Source organism: Copadichromis virginalis, linkage group LG8, assembly GCF_057382275.1.
Source record: "Copadichromis virginalis isolate Kocher_CV1m ecotype Utaka linkage group LG8, C_Virginalis_male_GT1.1, whole genome shotgun sequence".
In the NCBI taxonomy this organism is placed as follows: Eukaryota; Metazoa; Chordata; class Actinopteri; order Cichliformes; family Cichlidae; genus Copadichromis; species Copadichromis virginalis.
This window is the reverse complement of record NC_140625.1, coordinates 23,589,638-23,610,234: the sequence shown is the minus strand read 5'-3', so window position 1 is coordinate 23,610,234 and position 20,597 is coordinate 23,589,638. Positions and strand designations below refer to the sequence as shown.

At 37.7% G+C, this 20,597-nt stretch overlaps 2 protein-coding genes across 3 annotated transcripts; one reads left to right on the top strand and one right to left on the bottom strand.

The window, feature by feature from the left end:
* The first annotated feature begins 2,879 nt into the window (after window positions 1-2,879).
* On the top strand, window positions 2,880-6,842 carry LOC146703440 (uncharacterized). The gene has a single exon (XM_085466677.1). It carries the CDS (start codon window positions 4,387-4,389, stop codon window positions 5,947-5,949), a length of 1,563 nt encoding a protein of 520 aa, XP_085322803.1. The 5' UTR covers window positions 2,880-4,386; the 3' UTR covers window positions 5,950-6,842.
* Window positions 6,843-8,305: 1,463 nt separating this feature from the next.
* LOC146703439 (alpha-N-acetylgalactosaminide alpha-2,6-sialyltransferase 1-like) lies at window positions 8,306-20,520 on the bottom strand. 2 transcript variants are annotated; one of them, XM_085466675.1, is made up of 9 exons: window positions 20,394-20,520; window positions 19,963-20,236; window positions 19,585-19,747; window positions 18,571-18,733; window positions 11,968-12,106; window positions 11,775-11,878; window positions 11,027-11,110; window positions 10,029-10,128; window positions 8,306-9,570 (listed from the first exon to the last, which is right to left on the bottom strand). In XM_085466675.1, exons 1-9 carry the CDS (start codon window positions 20,489-20,491, stop codon window positions 9,382-9,384), a joined length of 1,314 nt encoding a protein of 437 aa, XP_085322801.1. In that variant the 5' UTR covers window positions 20,492-20,520; the 3' UTR covers window positions 8,306-9,381. The 2 variants fall into 2 exon arrangements, with proteins under 2 accessions (XP_085322801.1, XP_085322802.1); XM_085466676.1 differs by having other exon boundaries at window positions 18,571-18,670.
* Window positions 20,521-20,597: the final 77 nt, after the last annotated feature.

Genomic DNA, 20,597 nt, shown 5'->3' with positions numbered 1-20,597 from the left:
CAGACACACTGACACAATCTTGCGTAAAAGCGCATTTTGAATTCAGGGAATTTAAAATAGCGGAAGTAGCTCGTCGACTGGTAGCTTTGGAAGCTCGTCGACTGGTAGCGTAGCTCGTCGACTGGTAGCTCTGGGAGCTCGTCGACTGGTAGCTTTGGAGCTCTGGGTAGCTCCCCCAGCTGGGTCTAGACTGGGTCTAGGGAGTAAGTAGCTCTGGGAGCTCCCCTTATCATAAGGGTTCCGGTCGCGCGCGCGTCGAAGCTGTGAATGTGAATGTGTGTGTGTGTATTGTTTTAATTAATGGAGCAAGCTGAATTTTCACGGTCCAATAAGAGACTGAGCTGCTCCTACTGTGTTTTTCTTTTACTGCTATTCACTGACGTGCTGGTGAGTTGAGAGAACGGTCGAGTTCCGTCTCGTAAAGTTCACACCGCTTTTGGAAATAGTCCGAAAGTAGAAGGGCGTGTGAGCAACCACTCTCGTCTCTAATACCAGCGAAGGTGATAGCAGCTGTATCGTGTATATATTACTTAAACAAAAATAAGTAAATACATAAATAAGATGGGTAATCAAGCAAGTGAAATTAAAACTCACTCCTGCTGACGAGCAGTGGTGAGAAAAGAAAAGTCCAGACGCCGGACAAAAACAGTGTCTGTAAACTGAGAGATTTAAGAAAACAAAATATAAACAGTCAGAAGAACAGAACTCAACTGCCAGTTTAGTAAAACCAGAAGACGAGACACTGTGCAGTTCCCACAATCCTTTTAGTAAACCATCACTCACTCCTGCAGCCGCATCTGCAGCACCACCCATATCAGGAAGAACTTAATAATCCCTTATTAAGTGAAAACTAGAGATCACAGTAGTTTGAAGTAGTTTAAAAGGGTTGAAAACAGACCCCACTGAGTAGATGTAAATATAAAAAGTACGAAATAAAGATGAACAAAGGGAAAATTACAGTAGAAATTATCTTTAGAGTATTTGAAATTAATAATAGCAAGGATAACAACCTGTAAAGTGATATTAACAATGAAACACAGTTGGCATGATGACCATGCCCAGCATGTATAAAGCAAATAATTCACACGAAAATATTTTAATAAAATAAATAAGGTATATTAAGGCTGTGTCACTGTTCAGCCAAGGACAGTGTGTGAAAAGGTAACTGTCTCCACCTTGGGAAAAGGCTGATTCTGCAGGTCATCTGAAGCCCTTGATGGATACAAAATAAAATATAAATAATATATTATAATAGAACTGCCTGGTGCGCCATGCAACAGAGAGAACAAATGTGACCGCAGATTGGATGAATTCTAAATTATCTGTTTGCTGAATAAGATGATCCTAACTATCAAATTGGCTCAGTAGTAGTATAGTGGTACACACTGATAAAATATTATAATATGCTATTGCTGTAATATAAGACAAAGAGGATAATATTAACAATGACATAATATTAATATGAAGAGGCACCTTAATCGGTTATGATGTGAGGTGGATAATTGTTAAGCAGTAGTCTGCATCAAGTTTAAGGTTTGCTGAAACTCAGTGTAATGACATGTGAGATGAAGACAATACAGAGAATAACTAAACTAATGAAGTGCATAGAGGCACTTGACCAGCTTGAAACTTATCATCCTAGAATGACACATTGCTGAGATATAGAGCACACCTATAATAACAACCAATAAGCAAAACCCTGTAGAAAACAGCTAAAACTACAGGATTGAGAAGCTGAATTAAATATGTAGACACTGCTAAGCTGATGAGCATGTTCCACATTTTCTTTTCTTTTTCTTTATTTGTTTCTTTTAGAGCAGAAGCTGCTATTCTGCCCAAAGAAAGACTCTAGGTCTGACCAACCGTTTCAGTCATGGGCAAAAAGATGTCAGTCAATAAAATTCTAAAAGATAATTTATTGACGAAAAATATATCAAGAGATAAAAGATAAAACAGTCCAGTGTCCCACTTAAGAATTGTATAAAAACACACAGTCCCAAGGCCAGAGCCAGCTATGCCAGACAGCCAAGTTGCACTCCACATGTTGCCTTTAACAGGGTTAGAAGTTGTCCTTGGAGACCCACCACCCTGCAAGCATATAGTCAGTGGTCACTCAAGCCTCTGGAACTCTGCTGCCTTTAGGCTGTGGCATATAATAGGCCCTGGACTGCACAGAGAGACAAAACAACACAGCAGTGTTTGTAGTGTGGGCTATATGTAGACCAGTGTATCAGTGCAATCAAGTACACCTGCCTCTAATTAGTCCAACCCCATTCCAGCCATTGGCTCACCAAAAATGTGACAACCACAAAACCACTCCCAACCCAGTGCAACTTCACACAATAATATGGAGCTGAATTAACACAGGCACATTAGTCTACCATGTTACAAGCTGCATGCTATTAAAAGCCAACATATGGAGACTTCTGCCTTGTTCGGGTGGCAGCATTTTTCTTTTTCTTTTGTGTCCTGACACGTTTATGTTTTTTTGTTTTTGTTTGATTATTTTGTTGGTTTTGGAAACGATTTTAAACGAACTTGTGACAATACTTGAGAGTCACAATGACACATAGTGATTAGGCATATGATTGAAAAATGCCTAGGTTTAGAGCTGTGAGCTATGAGCTGTGAGCAATGCAAAGTTAAATATATATATATATATATTTGTATAAATGGGAAACAACCGTAACTTGAAAGTTTGATATGTGTGAGATCCATGCATTGTTTGAAGAACTAGAAATTATCTAAAACTGCCTTAAGTGAAAATGTAGAGTTGCATCTATTCTCCCAAACACAAAAAAAAAAAAAAAAAAAAAAAAAAAAGGAGAAGAAGCATTCTGTAACTTAGAAATAAGGCTGACGTGATAACAGGCAGCCACTTAAACTGACAGTTTTCAAAGGACAAATTAGTTGTAAAGTCAGCTTCAGGCCACACAACTGTACAACAATTAACTGCCCCCTTTAGAACTAGTACATACAGCAAGTGGCCGCAGGTGCTTTATTAAATGCATATATGACCCGTCATGTCCAGTAAATTTGCTAGGTAGAGACGCTCTGACAAAACTTAAGATAGCAGTCATGCCATTCTTTTCTGGTATTACACCTGAGTGCATGCTAAATGACACCCGCCACATCCACTTTCCAGAAACCGACCGAGTATCACAACATTCTGAGATTTAAACAAACCCCAGGCCCAGATCCACCTTATGATCAGCAAGTGTGGAAGCTAGGAGAACAGCATTTGACCTTACAGCACAGGCCGAAATTGTGTAGGTTACGCAGTAACCACAGATAGTAAAATAATAGAAGCAAAACCACTTTCTTCTTCATGTCCTGCACAGAGCGCTGAGCTGATAGCTGTGATACGCGAAAGCTAAATACACAAAGACAAACTAATAAACATACATACAGACAGCCAGTATGTTTTCTCTGCTGTGCATCATTTTGCAAAAAATTTGGCATAACAGAGGAATGATTACACCAACTGACAAACCAGCATGCCAACCTCTTACAACGCCTACTGACTCTTTCATTACTACAGGCAACAATTTTGCTGACAGAGCAGCAAAATAGGCGGCACAAAAGACAAACATCACATTGATGGCAGTAAACACACATCAGATTCCACTGGATGTGTTGAAAAATGAACAAAAAGCAGCAAGCACAGCAGAGCAGGCAAAATGGCTAAAACACGGTGCAGTTCTGACAAACGACTTAATGATGTGTTATGGCAAGCTAGTGTTGCCAAAATTCCTCCACAAAATGGCGGCATTAGTGACTCATGGCTGTACGCATTTGTCAACGGGGGGACTGACCAGTATTGTCAACTCTCATTTCTACACTGTAAATTCTACACTGTAAATTTTGAAACCTCAGCAAAACAATTTGTCAGAACGTGCATGACGTGTCAAAAATATAATGCTCAGGGAAACCTGAGACCACACAATCCATATGGACTTTATTGAGCTAAATGAATGCCAAGGGTAAAAATACACCCTAGTGGTTATAGATGTATTCTCAAAGTGGCCAGAAATCTACCCAGTGAAAAAGGCAGATACAATTTCAGTAGCAAAATGTATGTCTAAGTTGTAGGAAAATAAAGAGATGATTGTAAATGACGAAGAATGTAATGATGTCTATCAAGTGTCTTGCAGATCACAGCCCGGTGACTGGGTTCTGATCAAAGTGCTCCAAAGGAAAAACTGGAGCTTGCAAAATTGCGGGACGACCATCCTGGATCCATCAGAGTCACTGCAGGCGAGTCAGTGAAGCCATCTAAACACAGCTGACGGCAGGCTTGCCCGCTTGTTGTGATCTCGCCCGGTGGAGGGGTCAGCTTTCCTGGCCGGGGGGTCTACTCGCGACAGGAGGGTGTGTTCCGTCGTCATGAGGTGGTGGCTCTTATCAACTGCAGCGGCCCTGACCATGGCCGGGCTCCTCACCTTTGCTTCCATGAGGGACAACAAGTCACGCTATATGGAGAAAAGGCAGACACTGTATGACAAAGGAAAGTACACCAAGTTTCCCCATGGCTACGCCACTAACTTCTGGTGGCAGTTTATGAACACTACAGCTCACTTGAATAACAAAACTGACTGCTATGCATGTACCCATATGCCCCTATCCTCGCAGACGTCTGGCCTGTGGCCGTACAGCATACCTGAAGATCGCAGTTGGTGTCTGTTGGGCCTGGCAACACATCCAGGCTACGGTACTCTTTGGTCCAAAGCCAACTACAGCATCCCAGCAAAAGCAACCTGGAGGTCATCATCACTCACAAATGTGAACTGTTCCGGACAGACCTACCTACTGACCTGGCCCCAAGTCTCAGACCCACTGCCTGATGTAATTCTACTGAACAAACTGAACGCATCACAACTGCCAGTATGTGTGATGAACAATGGCTCGCGGGCAGTGGGGGAGCTGCCTACTCACCTATGTAAGTCCATATACACTTTCTGCCCACCAAGGAACGAGAGGAAGTGTATGACCTGTTCAATCAACGCCACCTGTGCCAGTAACACGACGCTGATGGGCCTAAACTGTCGCTCCGACTACAGCTACCGAATGCCACTACAAACAAAGACTCAGTACCAGACAGGATGTGCACGGACGGCACCCAGCAGCAGAGGAACCAGAGTTTTGGCTGACTGGTACTTCCTATGTGGCAACAAGGCTTATCTGTCACTCCCTGAAGGTTGGGGAGGTCTGTGCGCCCTGGTGGAATTATCAGATCACGTTTTCTTCATGCAAAGTGTTGCACATCACCCAAGCAGCCGGCAGAGACGTGAAGTGGACATCGCCTCCCCCAATTCTTTCGGCATTACCGTGGACACTGGAGTGCCGGGAGAGTTTCGCATCTGGGGAGGAGGAGTGAAATTCTTACAGAGCTTGATCCCCGGCATTGGAGTTGCCGAGGTGCGGGATCACGTGGAGATCAACCGATATGCTCTGCTACGACACATCAACTTGACTAAGACCCTGGGAACTGCCTTAGCAGGAGAACAGCAGGCCATCAGAACGATGGTGCTGCAGAACAGACTGACACTAGACCTGCTAACAGCATCACAAGGAGGAGTTTGCAAGCTGATCGGGGAAACATGTTGCACTTTTATCCCTGATGGATACGAAACTGGAGGAGACATTTATGAAGCTTTGCAGAATTTGACCGCTCTGCAAAAATATGTCACTGAACACACACCTGGAGCAGCTACAGCACAAAGCTGGCTGGACTGGCTGTTCAGCGGTTCATGGCTGGCTGCTGTAGCAAAGCCATTTTTCCTTCTAGGTCTCATCATGATAGCACTGCTCATATTAGTGTTGTGTGTGTTGCCATGCCTAAGAGTAATGATTTCAAAGATGATAACAACTACAATGACTGCTTATGTTGCCGTGCCTCAAGAAGAACAACATCCCGTTGCAATTCTGTTAGAGGAGAACTTGTACTAGCTGCTAATAAATGACGTGGTGATTAAAAATGACTTGTCAAGTGATCATGCACTGATTAAAACATTAGTAGGTTATGCAAGTTTTCATGCTTTTATTTTTTTTTTTGAAGTCTTGACTTTTAAACATAAAGTTTTTCATTTTTATAACGTTTTCATACTTTTATTTTTTGTAAGTTTTCATTTTAAATATAAGGTTTTCATCCTTGTATTTTTTGAAGTTTTCATTTTACATATTAGGTTTTCATCATTTTTTTTAAATACAAAGTTTTCATTTTAGTTTTCATCCTTTTATTTTTTGTAGTTTTAGTTTTATTATTTTTTCTTGTTTATTCCACTTGTTATTTCATTTACTATGATTTTCATTTACTATGTTTTTCTTTTATTATTTTCTTTGTTTTATTCTTTAGACCAAATGACTGCCATTTCTGCTATGCTGACATTTTGAACATTTTGGAAATTAAAAATTGCCTAAGATACTTAATAAATAATTTTCATAGACAATTGTTGTATACATTTAAAATAAGTTAAACAGGAGGGAATGTTACAGGAAAAATGATTCTATGTTTCTTTACCTTCTTTTAAATGTACAAAGATGCCTTTTGTCTGCCCTTTGCCTATGGTTAGATTAGTTTAGAATAATCTTTTTAGACTTTCTCAGCAAAGACATACTGTTTTGGGACATATTGTTTTAGATTGTTTTATCTCTCACAGCCTTCTCCCAGCTCTCTGCTGACGAGACTAGCGCCACATATGGAGTTGTTTATTTTATTTGTTTTGTATTTTCTTATCCTGTTCTCACTGTCTTTCCTATAAAAATTACCAAGCCACTGTGCATGGTGTGAGTTGTTCTTAGCAGCTCACCCGTGTACACGTTTGATAAAGAAAGTAACTTTGTCTCATTGTGTCTTTATTTTTCCTGGGTCTTTTACAGAGTTTTCCCCCAACACTATACTAATAAAAAATTGCAGGAATGCGAATACCACTACCAAATTTATCATCTGCTTTTAGTCACTTCACTGTTACTACAGCTGTACCAAAGATGTTCCCCTTCAGCACTGACTGTTGACAGAGCACTTTCAAATTAAAAACAGTAAATTTTGTATTAATTTTATATTTACAGCAGGTTTACAGTTTTAAGACTTTTCAAGTGCTCAGAGAATATATCACCAGTGTCAAAAATGCCATGTCAAGCTAGGTTTTACTAGATGGAACTTTAAAACAAACAGATGTTGCTGTGAAACATTGTTTATTTAGAAAATTCCATCATATTGCACATAAATCCAGTTTAGTAGCTGTCTAAAGGAGTTATTTATATGATGAAAACCTGATTTATAGTAATAAATAGCTTAATTAAAGTAATACCTTTACTTAAATAATGAATAAATTTGTATTCATCTACGTAAATAAGTCATCAGTAAAAACAAAACCCAAAACTTTATATGCTAATTTTATAATTCTGCTACAGCTCAAGAAGTCTGTTAATAATAGATTTTATTTTTCATTTTATTTTACACTAAAACAAAATGACTCTCAATGGCAGATATCAGATTCATAAACAATACATTTACTGTATCGAAAACATATGAAGCACTTTTTTATCTGAACAAAATATTAACTGTTAATGTTCTTTGATTAAACTGATACTATTGCAATGAGCTGAAAAATCATAAGCAGAAAAGCAATCAACTACAGAAGTTTGGAAGAATATCTGTGTAAGAGTGCAACTGACCCTAATCCAAAGACATCAAACAAAATGCTATGTTAAGTTTGTTCAAGATGTTTAAGTTTTAAAAAAATAATAATAATAAGTAGGCATGTCTTGATGCATGCTCAATCATCCAGGTAAGGAAATGCAAGTGGCAGATGGACACACTGAAAAAAAGGGATTGGCCATCTCTTGAATTTATGTAAGCATCTTGCGTGTTCTTGTTGTGTTCTGTTCTTGCATAAGGGAAAAGAAGAAAAGCATAGATGCATTAAATTAATGGACTAATATGTTAACATTCAGTTCATTAAATTTATTTAGCACCTGTTCACAATGCCAGTGATCCCAAGGAGCTTTATATTTTAAGGCACAGACTCTGCACAGAGACATATCTAATGATGAGACATCATCTTATTAGGACATTTTGGAAAGGAGGAAATGTACCACTGGATAAGGGGAATTGCAGGATGAAGAACTGTGAATAGGATGAGATGATAACAGAAATGAGCAGCAGCAAGAAAAGAATCATAAAGCAAAAGATAAAGTATAAATAAGGGATGCTACAGGGCACAGTGATTTTAGGTTAAAACTTTTAAGCAAACTAGAAATAGAAGTATGTTTACATTATGCTAGTAAATTATAAAATACAAAATTAACACATCCCACAAAAGTCAGCTTTATTTCCTACATAAAATTACATGCACAATGTACACAGATGTTACAGATCATTTGAGCTGTCTTTGGATGTCATTGATACATCAAACAACTCTATACAAAACTTGTGTTTGACTGAACATTTTGTGTTTCACAAAAAATAATTTTTCTGAAAGATACAACTTTTGAACTAATTAAGAAAATAAAATAACAGAGAAAAACTGTAACATCAAAACAAACCACCACAATAAAATCACAGCTTTTTTCTCCATTAAACCTCTAGAAATTTAAATTTACTATAAAAGCAAAGTCAACCACTAAAATCCAACAAACAAACAAATAAAAAAAGGATAATAATATAATCTTGTTATTATGCCTTTTTCCAGGGGTGGACTATATAATTGGCTATTTGGTTTCAACATGAAGATATTGTGCCACAAGTAAAAGCTGTAACTACAGCTGTCACAAACAGGTATTAACAGCGTTTATCTTAAAGCTAAATAACACATCAGACGGAAATAATTATACAGATATACCTGGATTACATATTACTCTTTTGTCAATATTTGATATATAAGCTGAAAAAGCATAAATGAAAACTGAAAATCTGCAACCAATAGTAACCAAACAATATCAAGTATTCAAATGCAAGAAAATTTATAAAACTGCCATTTATGCTGAAAACCCCTTCAATGTGACCAAATTAAACCAATAGTAAAAATAAAGAGGCAAAGAGTTCATCTGCATTAATGCTCTTGACTCAATCCCAGCTGTTGTCGATGCTTGATTTTAATCTATGGAAATTTACCCACAGAGATGCACTTTAATAAAATAACATGAGTGATAATAATCATAGCATCTTTGCTTTGGATGGTTTAGTTTGCATCATTAATGAGATATTACTGCTCGATCGTCTTTTGCTTTTGATAAAACCACAAAAGGAGTTGCAGAAAAATAAAACCAGCTACCATAATGAGTAAAACTGAGCATCACATATTGTCTCAGTCTTTGGAAAGTACACATAGTTGTTTTTAAATCTGGTAATCAGAAATCTTGATCATGTCAGCGTTGCTTTTAGTTCTTTGCTTTTGACTCAGTTCTTCGAAACAGCCTGATTATTTTCCTGTTATGAAGGTCTTTCCATGTATTCTTCTCCAAAATGTAGTCATGGTTGGCGTAGAAAATGACTTTGCTCATGTTTTTCTCAACATAGTAGTTAGGATATTTGACGTAGTCGTCAGTCATGAATCCATATGCATCGACCTGAGGAAGACAGAAAGGCAGGAGAAATAGTAGGAGAAATATATTATGATTATACGTGTGTATGTGTCTTTTTATTAAAATAAGAGGAAGGCAGGTTGAGGACAAAGTTAGAGAGGCAAAGGCTATGATGGTTGGGATCCATCAGATTCATCCCAGTTATTCTTGGATTTAAAACACCAAGAACAGTGAAAACGCTTATGTTTCATGAAGGGAAGTATGTGGTGGGTGGCACTGTATTAATCCCAATGGGGCGGACCTTTTGTTTAACTTGCAGAGTAAAAATGTGCTTTTTCATGAAAGGTGTCTTTGACTCTTCATCTTATTTCTGATTCATCTGGGCTGTGTGAGAAAGCTCCTGAAAGTTGACTTGCTCATTCTAGAGTTAATTGCCAGGTCAATGCTTCTAAAGCTGTGAATACCAGCAATAAGCACACAAAGTTCAAGTAGTTTTAACTCACTATGTCACAGGTGTGCAGAGCCAAGAAGACAGTGAATGCCCCGTTGGTTGGTCTGACCAAAGACCAGGATGTTTTATTCAGATTAGGTGACAGTAAGAACCTGTGAGTGAAGAAGAAGCATCAATTAAGCATACACATGGGGAAAATGAGCTACACTTCTATGACAGCAGAATAGGCAACCTCCAAATCCCAAACACACTGTAAAAGAACACATGCATAGAAAATTACTCAGTGTAAATTACTTGATGTTCTTCAAGAAGACTGGAGTCCTACTCCTGAAGACCACTTAAAGGAATTACAGGAAAGTTTGTCTGAGAGAGTTCAGACTGTGTTGAAAAATAAAGGTGGTCACACCAAACATTGATTGGTTAGAATTGTACCAATATATTTTGTCTAATATATTGTATGTCTATGTATGTTTGCACATGTTTCAATAAATTGCTGCAAATATTTCCCATTTTCAAAGTAAATGGGGAAAGTACTGTATAATTACATTGTTCAAGGACTGTTCATGCTGACATTCATGTCTGAGTTACAATCTTATAACAGTTATTCCAGTGATGTTTTGCTTGTTTCTCATCCTTATTGTTCATTTCTAATAGGAATCCCAACTGTATGGTTGAATTAGCTAACAAGTTTGCATTCCTGGGGTAGAGCTGTAAACAACAAACGGGTGTGGCAGCGTGTGTGGAGTTTCAGAGCGAGTGTGGCTGAAGAGGAGTGCGTGTGTGCGGAGGAGCTGTGGCGGTGACTGTGTGGAAGAGGAAGCATGTGTGTGGATACCCCCCCCCCCCTTCTCTCCCTGGACCCCCTCCCAACTCACTGCACATATATATAGCACTGAGGTGATCCCTGTTGTAAATAAATAATCTCCTTTTGTTCTCAAAGAAAGAACTATCTGCGCGTGAGTCCATCCAGTAGCCATGAAAGCTTTCTTCTAACTATTCATAGCCTTTTTAACAAAAATACTATGTACAGGGTGTTAATTGCAGGCTGACCTGTTCCGCACATATCGGAGGAAGTCCTGGTGCAGAACGTAGAAACGACTTTCATTGTATTGCCCTGAATAGTAGGTCCTTGGTCTGGTGAGGTTAGAAGACGAAATATGGCACACTTGTTAGTCACATATATGCCACAGAAGATATTTTGATTTGTAAAAGACATTATATTAGAAAGATACATTTAAATTACATGTCACAAACATTTTATATGTATGCAGGTAAAGCTTCCATGTACACTCAAAATTTGCATTTGTGAAACAAATGGCAACTGGTTGAATTTAATTTGGTTAAATTCATGTTTTTTTTCTTTCTTTTTTTTTTCTATATTATATTATGTTACAGTGTTGACCTAAGATAACAGACTTTGAATAAATTAATAGATTAAATATATATATTTGTATTGATTAATATTTTATTTTGTCCAATTGTTGTATAAATACTGTAAAGGATAATGTATGATAGTACAAATAATCTTAATAACTTTCTCCTCAGTGGCATCATTATGTGTCCCATAAAATAGAAATAGAAAAATAGAAGGTTATAGTGTTTATTTATTTACTGAAAAATAAACAAACATATGTGTTTGGGAGTACAAAACATTTACATCATGATTCAAAAAACAAAACAAGACGTAAACAAATACAGTTGGAGTCTTAATTCCTTAATGGGATAATTGCAACTTTTTGAAAGTGGTGAAAACATTTCTTGATTAATTTTCTTTCTTTTTTTTGCATTTTATACTCACAGTTTATTGCGGTATGGGCCAGCAGAGACCTTTTCTCCTCTCAGAAGAGCCTTTAGCCACTGGAAATCCCTCATCCCCTCTGGAATCAACACATATTTTATACCCTGTCAAAAGGAAAAGGGGAGCCCTTATGTTTATTCTGTGCAGGGAAAATAAGTACGATACAACACTGTTGTCTTTGAAGTTTAAGTACCTCGTCATGAGGGGCAGATTTGTACCCGTACTTCTTGAGCAAGTAAAGTGATGTCGTGATGGAGTGGGCTGTGTGAACGTAAACCGATGTTTTGTTTCCTACATCTTCCTCATAACCCTTAGTGATGGCACCATTCATCCTGCCAGACAAGACAAGAATACATTTTATCAGTTGTTGCTAGCTAAAAGTGCAATACCAATGTCTAGGTGTTGACTACAAATATCTGCCATATATAAACTGCTTGTGGGACAGTGAGCAATTTCATGTGAAGTATCATCATAAAGCAACTCTAATTCGAAACATGCTGGAACATTGTGTAAAGTGTAAATCAAATCAGACTGCAGTTATTTGCAAATCGGATAAACCCACATATTATACACAATGGAACACAGAAAAAATGTACCATTTTAAGAAGAATATTACACTTTGATGACATCAACACATCTGAAAAAGAGTTGTCCATATTTACAACTGTGCATCATCCGTCTGTATTCTAATAAACCTCCATAACTATTTGGTACTGTGGTGTTCTGTGTCATCTCTATCCTATTCATCATTTCACATCTCAATCGAATTGAATTCAAATAATGACTAAATAATTATTTTTCTATAGAAACGATGTAAGTCTAGGAACCTTTTATGTTTTTTCGTTGAGAAACATTTTTCCAATAATTTGTAGACTTAGTGTTTTGTATGTTGTTGAACTGCTGTCCATCTTCTTCAAGATGCTCTTTTTATACCCAATTATCTCACTGACTTGTTAGCTAGCTGTTTGGGGGGGGGGGGGGGGGGGGGGTTAGCCCAACTTCATTTTCCTTTTTTTTTTACCTGTTCCAACTTTTTGTAGTTAGAAAATAAACAAAAATGTTGTTTTTGTGGAATTTTATAAACATTTTATTTAGATTTTTTTAAAATCAATACAACAGTTTCTTTGATACGAGATTTATATAGTCATAGACTATCGAAAGAGTAAAGCCAGTACAGAAGTGAATGAATATGGAAGCCTCCATTCTTCATGAATGACAGCAGTTGTACTAAGCAAAGAGGCCCAGACCTCCCTCTCCCCAGCCACCTCCTCCAGCTTATCCGGGGGAATACCAAGGCGTTCCCAGGCCAGCCGAGAGATATAATCTCTCCAGCGTGTCCTGGGTCTGCCCCGGGGCCTCCTCCCGGTGGGACATGCCTGGAACACCTCACCCAGGAGGCGCCCAGGGGGCATCCTTTTCAGATGCCCGAACCACCTCAGCTGGCTCCTTTCGATGTGGCGCAGCAGCTGCTCTACTCTGAGCCCCTCCCGGATGGCCGAACTTCTCACCCTATCTCTAAGGGAGAGGCCAGCCACCCTTCGGAGGAAGCTCATTTCTGCCGCTTGTATCCGCGATCTCGTTCTTTCGGTCACTACCAGGCAAAAAATAAAAAATAAAAAAATAACAACAACAAGAAAATATTGATCTGCTTCTCTTCGCACAGTGTCTGCCCAGCATAAGACGCAATTCAGACTCAAACAAAGCTGCAAAGCAGGAGAACAACATCACCATCAACTATTCTGTGCCACAGATCCAGTTCGCTGCAGCACAGAGTGATGATGAGACCGTTAACATGTGCAACTTAGAAGTAGTCAGAGGTAACTGGATGTTCAATCGGGTTAAATGCAAGGTTGATTGGATTATATCTGAAGATCATATGCTATTCGTGATAACTCTGCTAGACTCCAAATTGCTCGTCCATGCGGGCATCTCAAAATTAAATGAAACCACTTAACACTTTTTCCCTAAAACGGACTGACATGGGACACATTAAAGTTGGATCGGAACCAGCTAATCAGTGTGAAGGTAAGTGTTTTTTTCACTTATTCGAGAGAAGTCCGAAATGCGTTCTTATTACTGTTTGTTTTGACTTTTAAGCTACCCTACCAGGATATTTTCATTCAAATGCTAAGACAAAATGTCAATATCTATGAATGTGGAGACTCAAAAGACTAGTTAGGTAATAGTTGCCGATGGATTTATGAGACTTGATAGAAACTTGGACGTTTGCAACAGGTGTATCGGTGAACTACCGAGGTTGCGCCCAAATGCTTAAAGCTGTTAGCTGGTCAGTGTTTTAAGGTGTGCTTGTACTACCTGTACGGTGCGGAGTGCTGACTAAGTCATGTTAAACCCATTAAAGCGTCGAGCTCAAATATCTTTTTATTTTTGTGCACTGTTCTCTTGTCGGCACACATTTTCTGTTTACTGAAGCCTTTTGTGAATAATTTTGATCATGTAAAAACTGGGAATCGGTCCCTATTGACAATACTCTTATTTTTTGCATTGCATTTGTCATTTAGGAAAGGTAATTGGTCACTGAACTTTTTGCAACTATGTGTATTTCTAAATTTTGTGGCTTCAGTGCACGCAAATTTATATTGTTCAGTTTGCACGTTAAAAGCCTGCCAAGCACCCCAAGGCTGATTATTCTTGGTAAGAAGTCATTTATGAAATAGAGCTGATTAGACCATATTAAAATTTCTGTTTGGCACAGGAGCTTTTCGTGGACACAGGTATCCAGTCTCTGTTTTGTTAGCTCAAATTTATGTAATTTCCTTTATAAACCAAGGTTGTTGGACATGTGTCTCAGTGAATCCAGCAAAGTAACAATATCAAATTTCACATTACATATTACTGATCAACATAGTAGTCTAGCTACACCAACAGCAGAAATACTGAAGTCAATACTGTAAAGTTTAACAGCAGCACAAACTATAAACTCCAAAATAACCATACAGTTGATTAATCTCCGGTAATTTAACTGGGCTGACTGTTTGTTAGGTGTGTTTAATGTGCAGAATAATTCCCAATTATGTACAATTATAATATGTTAAAACGGACTTATGTACATAAGGCCATTAATAATTAACTGTACATAGCTATTTGCTTTATGACTATCTAGACAGTGTGAAGAAGTGAAGTATTGAAATTATTTTATGTTGCATAATGACAACATGTTGCCCCTATACATTTAAGGACAAAGTTCAATGACCGCCACCTGCTGGATGGTGAGTCCAGAGGGGCGTGTAATCTTCTTTGGTTCATTCTATGTATTGAACCTGGAATACCAGGAGTCAGCGTGTGCAAGGTCTTTTGTAAGGATAAACCCTGAAGAGGGAACAAAATGTACCTCCAAGTGTGGGACAAGCAGAAGGACTGGGACCACTGTAAAGCGAAAGGTTGTTCACATTAACCCTCATATCACAACTTTCCTCCAGCGGCTTACCAAATTTGAGTGGAGAACTTCAAATTAGGTAACTGTTTTTGCCATTTTTAGTGAATTTCTTGTATAATTTAAGTGACCAATGTGTTGTTACCCATGTCTCCACAGATGATCCATGGCCCATGCTTTCTGGACATTTACACAAGACCAGCAACAATGAAGACAAGCTCTCTTGCCATCTTGCAAGACGTTGTCTCTGTCCAATAGGTTTTTTGAGTGCAACAGTTTTGATTTTTTTTCCTTCTTTTACCCGTTTGTTAAAAATTATTTCAGCTACTTACACTTTAATTGTCACATGTATTGGCTCACCCTACAAATCAATGAACTCAGTCCACAAAGCAAGATCAGGGTTCAGTGCAGGTCAGTCAAGTTCCTTCACACCACACACGATCATCCATGTCATTGTGGACCCTGTTTTGTGCAATGATTTGGTGGTGTGAGCCAGTATTTTGGACAAAGTGTATATAAAGGCAGAAGTGTGGGGCTTGATATTATATTCATTACAATTCAGTTTATTTGTATGGTGCCACCAAAATGAATGCCAAGGCACTTCACATTGTAGGTTTAAGACCCTAAAAAATATAACTAAGAAAACCCAACACTTGAGCATATGTTGTCTGCCATGATATGGATATGACATAATATCGTTAATGTTTGTACAACCATCTGAGAAAATAATGGATTACATGGTTTAGTAAAAACAAGTGCTTCCTCAATGAAAATATGTTTTCAGTTCTTTTCAGTTTTTGATTTTGGAAATGTGTATTTCAGCAGGGAAAAATCAGAATTGAAATAAAGTGGTGTAAAGCACATGAATTATATTTTGTGTGTGTGTGTGTGTGTGTGTGTGTGTGTGTGTGTGTGTGTGTGTGTGTGTGTGTGTGTATCTATCTATCCATCCATCCAATTTTTTTGGAACCCTCCAGTCTCTTACAGTATGTTACTGTTAACTGAAATTACGGTAAATTACCTGTTAAACAGTAAATGACCGCCTGTTGGGACATGGTATCCTCTAGCAGAGATGAATATTTTTGGTACTGATGATGCGTGATAACGGTGAGTTACTGGTTAATATGTTGCAGTTTATTACCTTGCAGCGGGCTTACAGTGACATACCGTGAATAAACGGTAGTATCACAGTATGATGTTACTTTGTTGACGTAATTTACGACATAACGGTATCTCACTGGCGTCACTGTCGCCAGTGAGATACCGTAAAAAAGGCTACGGTGCGTTACCATAATTTGTCCAAGAGTATTATACTACTCCAGCAAAAAACGGTATCATCCTGCAGAACAGTAAGCTACCGTAACACGGCGTCACGGTATGACGCTGGCAACAGTGACGCCAGTATGTTACCGTAAAGTGGTGATGAAAAGTCTAAATGTGTGGATCATTTTAATTCAGCTGGGTGTCTTTCCTTTTGTTATATTTCTTTAAGAGTTCAAAATGTGTTAATTACATAAATAAAATGTAATTTTCTCTGTAGCATTTCATGGATTTCATAAGAAACACACCTTAGTTGCTCTGTGGAATCTTTTAATAAGCAGTTAAAAACTTTTCTGTTCAAACAAGCTTTTTGTTGATCTACGTATTTTATATTCTTTACATTATTTGCATTTGATCTTTTACATTGTGTATAATGTCTATTGATTGTATTGTTTATTTTAATATTTGTGTCCAGCGCTTTGTGACTGCCTGTCTGTGAAAAGCGCTTAATAAATAAACTTTACTTACTTTAGTTGTTCACACAAAGCATAAAGGTAAAAAACAAAACAAAACAATATATACAGTGTTATCTTCATTTTAGATTTCAAAAAGTATTTGCGGCTCCCAGTGGTTTTTTTTGCGTGGAAACCGGGTCCAAATGGCTCTTTGGGTGTTAAAGGTTGCTGACCCTCGACAGAGGGTTGTGCGATCAGCTGAGCGCACCATCCGCTCCGAGCTCCCTGACCTGCACTCAATCTACAGCAGGCGGTGCTGGACCAAGGCCAGGAAGATCGTGAAGGACCTCAGCCATCCCAACAACAGACTGTTCTCTCTGTTGAGGTCAGGAAAGAGATTCCGCTCCCTGAAGACCAACACAGAGAGACTGAGGAGGAGCTTCTTCCCGCAGGCGATACGGTCTCTCAATCACACCACTACACAGTACTGACCCACACATATAGTTCTTACACACACTGGACAATCTGGACATTGTTTTCACTTCATCACTTAAATCACTTTAAGCATATTTGCACTGCACAAGACATAATGTGGATTGCACAACACTGGTCACTATATTCTTCATTTCCAGTTAATACTTGTACAGCTGCTGTTATTGTGTATATATTTATTTATTTATATTTCTTCATACATTCTTATATAGTTCTATACTGTGTATTGTGTATTTTGTTGTACAGTTATTTTATTTTCAACTTTAATTTATATATTTAAGTGTGCCTATGCCAAAAGGCACACTTATTACTATTGCTCGGATTTATTATTATTATTATTATTATTATTATTATTCCGCCTGAAATTTTGGACCGTAACTCGCCCCACAGTTTTGAGACAAGGTTCACATATGATTGTGTGCGGCTGGAGCTGGAATGAGTTGCTATGACTTTTGGTGGTTATTACTTCTATAGTTTTTTAAATATTAATATTTTAGTGAAAATTTTCCCACGCTTATGTGCCGCACAGTTTTGAGACAAGGTTCACATATGTTATATCATTTTGTGCGGCTGGAGCTGGAATGGTGTGCTATGACTTTTGGTGTTTATTACTTCTATAGTTTTTTAAATATGAATATTTTAATGCTAGTTTTTGCCTATTGAAATGAATGGGAAGGGAAGTGAAACTTAACTTGTGGTGTGTTGGCTCACTCACTTAATTAGTGGTGTGTTGGCTCACTCTAGTGGTATGCCAGCAGTAGTACGGCCTGTCTACCCTTATTTGGATTTTTTTTTTTTTTTGAGCCGTATGAATGGCAAACTGCACTCATTGGCAGCGGCATAGGCACACTAAATTTTCACTTTCTAGTTTATCTTATTCTTTCCCAGTTAAATTTACCCTTCATTCTAATTTGTGTTGTACAGTTATTTCATTTTTAACCTTAATTTATATTTTGTTCCTTCCTAGTTAAATTTACCCTTTTTAATTTTTCATATTTATTTCCGATCTTATTCATAGCCTTTTCCTTTGTTTTTCTTTAGGTCACGAGCAGTTGTCTAAGCATTTCACTGCATATCGTACTGTGTATGACTGTGTACGTGACAAATAAAATTTGAATTTGAATTTGAATTTGACCCCTGGCCTAGTGCCTGTCAAACAAAACAAACAGGTTTGCTTGGGTTTTTTTTGTCTTACCGAAAAACGTAATCATGGCCATCGATCTCCACTCCCTTCTTTGAGCCGTTCAGGATTCCTCCAGTACCTACCACAGCACAGCGCACACAGCCATCACCACCTGGTTTTGGGAGAAGCAGTGGTTTATTTGGCTTTGGAATCAGCTTCACTGAATCCATCACATCTGCAAACCAAAAGAAAAACATGAATACACATTCTGTGATTGTTTTATGGTTGCTGTAGGAGTAGAGAAGAGGTTTGTTAGTTTGCTTTAAACTAATGTTTCATATTTAAAAGATGTATGTCTTTATAACGATGTCTCAAACAAGACAATATGATGCAGGTAGCATATAGTTTGAATCGATGGATATTAACAACTAAATCTTTATAGCCACCATCAGAAAATATAATACATCACCTGAAAAATAGCATGATTCATCCCAACACTCTCATGATGTGTAAACTCTTTCATATCGAACCACATTAAATTCGGCACTTGAAAATTTCCAGACAAAATAGTTCTCTGTTAAATTACAATAGAGCGACTACCAAAACAGTCGCTCGATTGTCTCTCATAAGTCTTCATTCACTCAAAATAACAAAAAATGCCTAAAATGCATACTTTAACTAATCTGTTTACATTAGTTAATTAGATTAGTTAAGTAGATTTTAAATGTAAGCTTTTGTTTGATTGGTATATGTTCAGTTTATACCAATCACATTTTCCTTAATGATTAATTATTTGAATAAATAAATATTTGAATTAATATATTTTAACTGTATCTCACTTAAAATAATTGCTTCATGTTTTTTTTTATTAAGTAGTCCAGAGTTAGGTTTATATCAGCACGCCATCTTTTCTATTCATCCATTCCTAAATGCATTGACGTGCTGTTATTTCATTGGCTGTTTAAACATATCTCATAAAACTACATATGTGTTTAAAAATCCAGTCAGAGAATAGATGTATATTACTCTGTCATTCTTCAGTCTGGCACACAATACTGACCCAATATCAGCTTCATAAAGACCTACCATCATATTTGTAGTTCATAAACCCAAAAGGACTGTTGAAATGTGAAAGGCGATTCCACTCGCTCATGTTAATGTTGTCTTTGTGCAGAAACAAACGTATGTTAGGAAGAAAAGCCTTCTTGAATTTCTCATCCTGAGAGTTTCGTAGAGACTGAGCACATGTCTGAAAATCATAAAAAAATATGAAATGATGAAACAAGTTAAAAATGAATGACTTGAAACAAATCATGAAAAAGCAAAAGCAATACGTCAAGAAGCCAAAAAGACAGAAACTGAAATGTCAGGCATCATGCTGGTATGACTCCAGCTATGCTGGCTCACATCCATAAAGTTAATACGTTCGACTGTTTTTACTATATCTTGTCTTAACATGCTTACTGGTCGTCTATGTTGAGTATCTTTGCTGTAAACATCTTCAAAATCCCACCGAGGAAGCTTCTTGAAGTCTTTTTTGTAGAGGAGAGCCATGGGGGTCTCAGCTACAATGCGTTGTATTGTGTTGTTTTTTGCTGAATCTGCTATTTCTGCTATTTCTGCTTCAAAGTCAGGATGTGGTGGTCCTGATTTTAATTTTCTTTCCCAGTATGCCCTGTACCTCTCAAGCACAAAGTCTTCCGATTCACTGTCATCTATTTCTATGAAGGTTGACCAGCTGAATCAAAAGGGAAACAGAAGCAACATAAGATAATTAGTGAGACAAGTGTGTGTTTCTTTGAAAAACTTTACAGAAATAAAAAAATAATTTACCAGTAAACAGATTAAATCAATCATAGGTTTTTCATGAGTCAACATATAAAAACACAACCCACCTGATGCTTTTTATCCTATTGTCTAATAAATTCAAAATAATCAAGATACACGATGACAAAAAAAGCAAAGAAAAAAACTTTAAAATTAACTCTGCCATCTCTGGTTTGTGGAGTTGTTGCTGCTCAGTTAAGCTCAAAAACTATCTGCTCTCCCTCCTGAGAGCTGCTCACAGGTGGAAGAGCCACCTAACAAGTTGTCACTGA